The sequence below is a fragment of the Argentina silus genome, assembly GCF_951799395.1.
Source record: "Argentina silus genome assembly, chromosome: 12".
NCBI lineage: Eukaryota > Metazoa > Chordata > Actinopteri > Argentiniformes > Argentinidae > Argentina > Argentina silus.
Genome location: NC_139666.1, coordinates 55,416 through 65,000, shown reverse-complemented (window position 1 = coordinate 65,000; position 9,585 = coordinate 55,416). Strand labels below are relative to the sequence as shown.

The 9,585-nt window shown below is 55.0% G+C and overlaps 1 protein-coding gene across 2 annotated transcripts in view; it reads left to right on the top strand.

Moving 5' to 3' along the window:
• The window catches only part of sona (SON DNA and RNA binding protein a), an 11,112-nt gene extending 1,770 nt beyond the window's left edge, over positions 1-9,342 (top strand). For both annotated transcript variants that reach the window (XM_083681747.1, XM_083681748.1), the window contains 6 exons: positions 193-394; positions 1,190-1,251; positions 1,356-4,103; positions 4,406-4,893; positions 5,061-5,174; positions 8,132-9,342. In XM_083681747.1, coding sequence (XP_083537873.1) covers positions 193-394; positions 1,190-1,251; positions 1,356-4,103; positions 4,406-4,893; positions 5,061-5,174; positions 8,132-8,134 — 3,617 coding nt within the window. In that variant the 3' untranslated portion in view covers positions 8,135-9,342. The remainder of the gene's footprint in view (positions 1-192; positions 395-1,189; positions 1,252-1,355; positions 4,104-4,405; positions 4,894-5,060; positions 5,175-8,131) is intronic.
• Positions 9,343-9,585: the final 243 nt, after the last annotated feature.

Here is a 9,585-nt window from a genome sequence, read left to right as displayed (position 1 = left end):
GACAGACAGTAAACTACCTCCTATAACCAGTCAGTAAACTACCTCCTATAACCAGACTGTAAACTACCTCCTATAACCAGACAGACAGTAAACTACCTCCTATAACCTAACCCTATAATGCAGGTGTAGTGTGTTTAGAGTGTGTATGCAGGTGTAGTAGTGTTTTAGAGTGTGGTGTGTTGGTGTGTTCAGGTGAAGAGGGGATGAAGGAGCGGGAGCATTCTCTGGAAGAAATGAAGGAAGGAGGAGACAGGAGAGAGGAGGACAACCAGGCCAACAAGAAGAATAAGAAGCATAAAAAACACAAAAGCAAAAAGAAGAGGAAGAAACGCAAGGAGGAGCGAGAGAGCAGCTCAGAGTCAGAGTCTGACGGAGACCATCGCACCAGAGCAAGGTGGGGGGGGAGAGACCATTGCACCAGAGCAAGGTGGGGGGGGAGAGACCATTGCACCAGAGCAAGGTGGGGGGAGAGAGACCATTGCACCAGAGCAAGGTGGGGGGGAGAGACCATCGCACCAGAGCAAGGTGGGGGGAGAGACCATTGCACCAGAGCAAGGTGGGGGGGAGAGACCATTGCACCAGAGCAAGGTGGGGGGGGAGAGACCATTGCACCAGAGCAAGGTGGGGGGGGGGGACCATCGCACCAGAGCAAGGTCGGGGGGGGGAGACCATCGCACCAGAGCAAGGTGGAGGGGGGGGGGCATCACACCAGAGCAAGGTGGGGGGGGGGGGGGGGGGCGCAGTTGGAGGGAGAGGTGGGGACAGGGAGGAGGGGGGGGGGACCCTGGTAGATGGAGGGAGACGTGGGGGTAGGGAGGAGAGGGGGGGAGACCCTGGTTGATGGAGGGAGAGGTGGGGGTAGGGAGGAGGGGGGGAGACCCTGGTTGATGGAGGGAGAGGTGGGGGTAGGGAGGAGGGGGGGGAGACCCTGGTTGATGGAGGGAGAGGTGGGGGTAGGGAGGACGCTGGTGGGAGGAGGGGGTGGAGACCCTGGTCATTGGAGAGAGAGGTAGGGGGCGGGGGGGACCCTGGTTGGGGTGAGGGGTAGTTTTCTCTCTTTTCTGCTGATGATGTTTGTTTGTCTGTAAACAATTGAGACTGGATTTGCTGTGTGAATATCTGGTGTGTGTGACCTAACACTGAACACTGGGGCTGACAACTGTGTGTGTGTGTTTGTTTTTGTGTGTAGTCTGAGGGGGGCAGGAGACCAGCCAGATGCTAAAGAGGAGGCCACCAGGGATGTGTCCACAGGTAGGTGCCACACACACACACACACACACACACACACACACAGCTGTCAGCCCCAGTGTTCGGTGTTAGGTCCCTTCAGTGGTCATCTGTCCCTGTCGTTGCAGATCACCTGGAGATGGAGGGAGATGTCAAAGCCAGAAAGCACAGAAGACATGCTGGGAAAAAGAAGAGGAAGAGGAAGAGAAAGGAAGAAGAGAAACAGGAGAGGAAGTCCCCCTCCCGCTCCCTCCCCTCCGAGAGCACGTCTGTGTCGGGGTCAGAGTCAGAGAGTGAAGTGAAGCCAATGGTCCCTGGCGCAGAACGGGGGTCCCCCCTGCCTCCCAAGACCCGGTCCCCCCTGCCCCCCCTAACCCAGTTCCCCCTGCCCCCCAAGGCCCGGCGGGACGAGAGGGTGCCCCCCCTGACCCAGACGGACGACTCCCAGCCAGGGAAGAGCCCCCCCTCAGAGGAGGAGGAGTGTGGCGCTGCAGTTGGGCCGGCGGAGGACAGGAGTGCTCCCCCTGCTGGACGCAACAAGCAGTCCCTCTCTGAGCCACCAGGGGGCGCCAGGGTGCTGCCTGACATCGTCCCCAAGCAGGAAGAGGCGGGCGCCGGCCCCAGGGGGAAGGACTGCCACCCGGCCCGCTCCATGTCTCGTTCGCTGGCGGACATTAAGAGAGCCAGGTCCGGCAGTCACTCCCGGAGCCCCAGGCGGGTCGGGTCTGGTACGGTCGGGTCACGCACCGGCTATGACAGAACCCTAAGGCAGTCCCGGTCCAAAAGCTACAACAGCAAGAGCCCCAAGAGGAAGCAGTCCAAATCTCCCAGGAGAACCAGGCACCGGTCCCGGTCTAATTCCCCCAAGAGAACAAGGCTGTCCCGGTCTAAATCTCCCGCGAGAACAAGGCTGTCTCGGTCCAAATCTCCCAGGAGAACCGGGCGCCGGTCCCTGTCTAATTCCCCCAAGAGAACAAGGCTGTCCCGGTCCAAATCTCCCAGGAGAACAAGGCTGTCCCGGTCCAAATCTCCCAGGAGAACCGGCCGCCGGTCCCTGTCAACTTCCCCCAAGAGAACAAGGCTGTCCCGGTCCAAATCCCCCAGGAGAACAAGGCTGTCCCGGTCCAAATCTCCCAGGAGATCAAGGCTGTCCCGGTCCAAATCTCCAAGGAGAACAAGGCTGTCCCGGTCCAAATCTCCCAGGAGAACCGGGCGCCGGTCCCTGTCTAATTCCCCCAAGAGATCCGGGCGCCGGTCCCGGTCGCCCAGACGAGGGCGGCGTTCTGAGTCCAGGTCTCACGGCCCAGTCAGGCGGTCCAGAAGCAGGTCCCGTGGTCGTGGCCGGCGGTCCCGATCCTGGCGGGCCTGGCGCTCTGGGTCACGGTCTGGCAGGAAGGGCCGGAGCCGCACACCCCCCGGCAGGAAGCCTGCCTCCCGGCCCGGCAGGAGAGCCCAGCGGACACGATCCCGCTCAGTCGTGGTTCTGCGGAGGGAACGGCGCTCCAGGTCCACACCCAGGAGGTCCCCGGCTCAGAGGAGACGATCCAGATCCCCAAGGGCAACCAGAACCAGAACCCCGCCACCGCGCCGTCTCAGGACCAGGTCTCCGACTCCTAAAGCCGGCAGGCGCTCCGGGTCTCCCAAAAGAAACAAGCGTTCCAAGTCGGTTTCGTCTGACTGGGACAAGTCCGTATCCCGGTCGGTCTCCTCGACCTCGTCGGTCCGGTCGACATCCAGGTCTCCTCCCAGGCGGCTCGATGGAGGAGGTGCAGGAGGATCCACCCTGACAGACAAGCCTCCCACAGAAGAACCAGCGAGGGAGGGAAGCCCTCTGGCATCTCCTGGTGAACCAGTCGTGGCAGCAGGACCCTGGAAACCCCTGCCTCTGGCTGCCGGACCCAACTCCACCTCGCTGCCTCTGGCTGCCGGACCCAGCTCCACCTCCCTGCCTCTGGCTGCCGAACCCAGCTCCACCTCCCTGCCTCTGGCTGCCGGACCCAGCTCCACCTCCAATCCTCCCCTGCCCCAGGCTGGGCTCATGGGCCATAGCAGCAACCACACCTCCACAGCACCAGAGGAGGATGAAGAGGATTCAGAGGAGGATGAGGATCCGGAGGAGGATGAGGATCCTGAGGAGGTTGCTGGATCCAGGTCCAGCTCTGTGTCAGGTGGCTCCTCTCCCAGTAAGAAGACCTCTTTCTCTAAACAACCCTCATCTCCTGTCAGGAGGAACTCCTCTAAACAACGCCAGTCCTCTGACAAGAAGTTATCAGCGTCGCGCTCGCCTTCTGACAGGAAGCTGTCCAGGTCCACCTCGTCTCCTAGGAGACACACCTCGTCTCCGGGAAGACGCTCTCCATCGCCTAGACAACGATCCCCGTCTAAGTCGGGCCTCAGAACGAGGCGGTCCGGAACCAAGTCTCCGGCCCGGAAGAGAGAGTCCAGCACCGCGTCTGTCAGACGGAAGAGAAGCCCCGCCCCTCGCAGGCGGTCCCGCTCCCGGTCGGCCGTGAGGCGTAGGAAGTCCCGGTCCAAATCCAGGACCAGGACAAAACGTTCAAAGTCCCTGTCCAAGTCGAGAACCAGGACCAAACGTTCAAAGTCCCGGTCCAAGTCTAGAACCAGGACCAAGCGATCCAAATCCCGTTCCCCGGCCCGTAAGAGGAGATCCAAATCCCGTTCCCCAGCCCGGAGGAGGAGGTCCCGGTCCGGTTCCCGGCGCCGCCGGCCCATCTTTAGGAGCAGATCCTTCGACCGGCGGGACCGCTGGAAGAGAGAGCCGAGCCACTCCCCCATCCTCATCCTCCGCAAGCGCCGCTCCACATCCCGTTCCCGCCGCAGCACCAGCACCACCCCGCCACGCCTCACTGAGCTGGGTAACACACACACACACACACCCCTATACGAGGGCCCTATAATTTCTCTCATGTCGTAAACGTGGACAGAATCACGGAATTCACACATGAAAACAGAATTAGACACTATGGAAAACAGCCGGCCATAGAACGTCCACCAATGCCTTACTCTAGTCTGTGTGTTTGGCCAATATTTTATAAAAACAGTAAAATGTGAAAATAAGAATATCTGTGTTATCGCTTGTCACACAATGTAAAAACATCCTCTCTCTTCCTCTCTCACCCTCCCTCCCTCCCTCCCTCCCTCCCTCTCTCTCTCTCAGATAAAGACCAGCTACTGGAGATAGCCAAGGCCAATGCCGCAGCCATGTGTGCTAAAGCAGGAGTGCCCATCCCCGAGAGTCTGAGACCCAAGGCCATCCTCCAGCTGCCTCTGCCCACCCCTGCCCCCACCCCCCTCTCCCTGCCCCTGCCCCTGCCCCTCAACATGCCCCTCAACATGCCCATGGGCATCACTGGCATGCCTAACATGTCTAACATGCCTAACATGCCTAACATGTCTAACATCACCATGAGTGCAGCTATGGCCAGTATGACGGCTGCAACCATGACGGCTGCCCTCAGTAACATGGGAGCCCTGGCTTCGCTGCCCCCCCTCAGCGCCATGCCCCCCCTCCCCACCATCACCAACAAGCCCCCGCCCTGCCTGCTGGCCCCCCCCCCGCCCACCCTCAATCTGGGCCACATCGAGGAGGTCAAGAGGAAGGTGGCTCAGCAGGCCAACATCTACAGCATCAAGGAGCTCACGGAGGTGTGTGTGTGTGTGTGTGTGTGTGTGTGTGTGTGTGTGTGTGTGTGTGTGTGTGTGTGTGTGTGTGTGTGTGTGTGTTAATTTTGATATGTGACTGTAATATCATTCTGATGTGTGTTTGTAATGCACTTCTGGTGTATTTCTAATGTGTGTTTGTGTGTGTGTAGAAGTGTAAGATGATAGCGGAGAGTAAAGAGGAGATGGCCGTCGCCAGGCCTCATGTCTCTGATGATGAGGATGAAGACAGGAGGCCTCACCGGGAGAACAAGAGCATCCTCAGTGTAAGAACACCAACACTCACAACCCTCACACAACTCTCACACAACTCTCACACAACCATCCCTTAACCTCCACACAACACAACCTCCACACAACCCTCACACAACCTCCACACAACCTTCACTCAACCTCCACACAACCTCCACACAACACAACCTCCACACAACCCTCACACAACCTCCACACAACACAACCCAAACTCCACACAACACAACCTCCACACAACACAACCCTCACACAACCTCCACACAACACAACCTCCACACAACCTTCACTTAACCTCCACACAACACAACCTCCAAACAACACAACCCAAACTCCACACAACACAACCCAAACTCCGCACAACACAACCTCCACACAACACAACCCTCACATGACCTCCACACAACACAACCCTCACACAACCTCCACACAACCTCCACATAACCCTCACACAACCTCCACACAACACAACCCAAACTCCACACAACCTCCACACAACACAACCTCCATACATCACAACCTCCACACAACACAACCCCGACACAACCCTCACACAACCTCCACACAACACAACCCTCACACAACCTCCATACAACACAATCCTCATACAACCTCCACACAACCCTCACACGACCTCCACACAACCTCCACACAACCCTCACACGACCTCCACACAACCTCCATACATCACAACCTCCACACAACACAACCCTCACACAACCTCCATACAACACAACCTCCACATAACCTCCACACAGCACAACCTCCGCACAACCCTCACACAACCTCCACACAACACAACCCTCACACAACCTCCACACAACACAACCTCCACACAACCCTCACACAACCTCCACACAACACAACCTTCACACAACCTCCACACAACCCTTACACAACCTCTACACAACACAACCCACAACACAACCTCCACACAACAACCCTCACACAACCTCCACACAACCCCCATACAACCTCCACACAACTCAACCCTCACACAACCGTCACACAACCTCCACACAACCCTCACACAACCTCCATACAACACAACCTCCACATAACCTCCACACAACCCTCACACAACCTCCACACAACACAACCTCCACACAACACAACCCTCATACAACCTCCACACAACCACAACCCTCACACAACCTCCACACAACCCTCACATGACCTCCACACAACACAACCCTCACACAACCTCCATACATCACAACCTCCACACAACACAACCCCGACACAACCCTCACACAACCTCCACACAACACAACCCCGACACAACCCTCACACAACCTCCATACAACACAATCCTCATACAACCTCCACACAACCCTCACACGACCTCCACACAACACAACCCACACACAACCTCCACACAACCCTCACATGACCTCCACACAACCTCCACACAACCCTCACACAACCTCCATACATCACAACCTCCACACAACACAACCCTCACACAACCTCCATACAACACAACCTCCACATAACCTCCACACAGCACAACCTCCACACAACCCTCACACAACCTCCACACAACACAACCCTCACACAACACAGTCTCCACACAACACAACCTCCACACAACCCTTACACAACCTCCACACAACACAACCTCCACACAACACAACCCTCACACAACCTCCACACAACACAATCCTCACACAACCTCCACACAACCCTCACACAACCTCCACACAACCCTCACACAACCTCCACACAACACAACCCCGACACAACCCTCACACAGCCTCCATACAACACAACCTCCACATAAGCTCCACACAACCCTCACACAACCTCCACACAACACAACCTCCACACAACACAACCCTCACACAACCTCTACACAACACAACCCTCACACAACCTCCACACAACCTCACCACAACCCTCACACAACCTCTACACAACACAACCCTCATACAACCTCCACACAACCTCACCACAACCCTCACACAACCTCCACACAACACAAACTCCACACAACACAACCCTCACACAACCTCCACACAACACAACCTCCACACAACACAACCTTCACACAACCTCCACACAACACAACCTTCACACAACCTCCACACAACCTCCACACAAGACAACCCTCACACAACCTCCACACAACACAACCCTCACACAACCGTCACACAACCCTCACACAACCTCCACACAACCCTCACACAACCTCCATACAACACAACCTCCATACAACCCTCACACAACCTCCACACAACACAGCCCTCACACAACCTCCACACAACACAACCCTCATACAACCTCCACACAACCTCACCACAACCCTCACACAACCTCCACACAACCCTCACACAACCTCCACACAACACAACCCTCACACAACCTCCACACACACAACCCTCACACAACCACAACACAACCTCCACACAACCCTCACACAACACAACCTTCACACAACCCTCACACAACACAACCCTCACACAACCTCCACACAACACAACCCTCATACAACCTCCACACAACACAACCTCCACACAACCCTCACACAACACAACCTCCACACAACCCTCACACAACACAACCTCCACACAACCTCCACACATCACAACCTCCACACAGCACAACCTCCATACAACCCTCACAGAACCCTCACACAACCCACACACAACACAACCTCCACACAACACAACCCTCACACAACCTCCACACAACCCTCACACAACCTCCACACAACCTCCACACAACCCTCACACAACCCTCACACAACACAACCTCCATACAACCCTCACACAACCCTCACACAACCTCCACACACAACCCTCACACAGCCACAACACAACCTCCACACAACCTCCACACAACCTCCACACAACACAACCCTCACACACACAACCTCCACACAACCCTCACACAACCTCCACACAACACAACCTCCACACAACCCTCGCCCACATTTCTGTGAAACTTCTTTTTCTTCTCTTTGTTTATGCAGTAACCACACCCGCTGGACTGGAGGACTGAGCCTCCCCATGGCTCCCTGGGGCAGCGATAAGCTACTGCCCGACTTAGCTGTGTGTGTGTGTGTGTGTGTGTGTGTGTACAGCCCCACACCCCCACCCCACACACACACACCATGAAATAAGGAAACACATTTTGACCCTTTTTGACATTTTTAATTCTTCCGTTTATTATTTGTTTGTGTTTGTGATGAAAGTTTCTACTGGCAGTTCTATTGTTGACATTTTAATCTGCGATGGAGTGAAACAGTAACATGGCTAACCAGGCTAGCTGTGATACAGCACCAGAGTTAACCAGGCTAGCTGCTAACCAGGCTAGCTGTGATACAGTACCAGAGTTAACCAGGCTAGCTGTGATACAGTACCAGAGTTAACCAGGCTAGCTGTGATACAGTACCAGAGTTAACCAGGCTAGCTGCTAACCAGGCTAGCTGTGATACAGTACCAGAGTTAACCAGGCTAGCTGTGATACAGTACCAAAGTTAACCAGGCTAGCTGCTAACCAGGCTAGCTGTGATACAGCACCAGAGTTAACCAGGCTAGCTGCTAACCAGGCTAGCTGTGATACAGTACCAGAGTTAACCAGGCTAGCTGCTAACCAGGCTAGCTGCTAACCAGGCTAGCTGCTAACCTTTAAAGCCCACTCCAACTTTTACAGCTACAGAAAGAAGTGTTGTGCTTTACCCCTGATTTTCTATGATGATTTTAGTCCGAAAATAATAATTTTAGTGGGAATATGTATAACTTCCGCGTAAAGTTTAAGATCTTAGACTATCCTAAAGCTGTGACATGGGTTTGTTTAAGGAGGCAACTTGCCTGTTGTCGTGGAGGAGTGGAGGGGAATCAGTCCCACCTTTCCATTTGGAATGAGGAAGTGAAACTATGGCTGGAGTTGAAAGGAGAATGCACCGTGTTCAGGGAGCTGGATGTTGATTAGCGTTATTAACCTGACATCTCATGTTCTCCTGTTAATGAAGCCAATGATGTCGTCTCTAGTTGTTTTAACGGGTACTACTACACAGCTAGCCTAACCCTAACCCCACTTGAGTGGGACTAAGGTTAGGGTTAGGATGTTACTATGCTTGAGTGGGACAAAGGTTAGGGTTCGGGTAGGATGAATGTTAGGCTTAGGATGTCACGACACTTGCTTTGTACATAATGTGTTGGCGATTATTAAAGGAAACCTCAAAATGAACTGCAGTCTTTTTTTGTCTCTTAACCTCCACACAACCTTCATACAACCTCCACACAACCCAATCCTCACAGAACACTACCCTAACCCTCATACAACCTCCACACAACACAACCTCCACACAACACAATCCTCACACAACACAACCCTAACCCTCACACAACCTCCACAAAACACAACTTCCACACAACACAACCCTCAAACAACCTCCACATAACCCTCACACAACCCTCACAC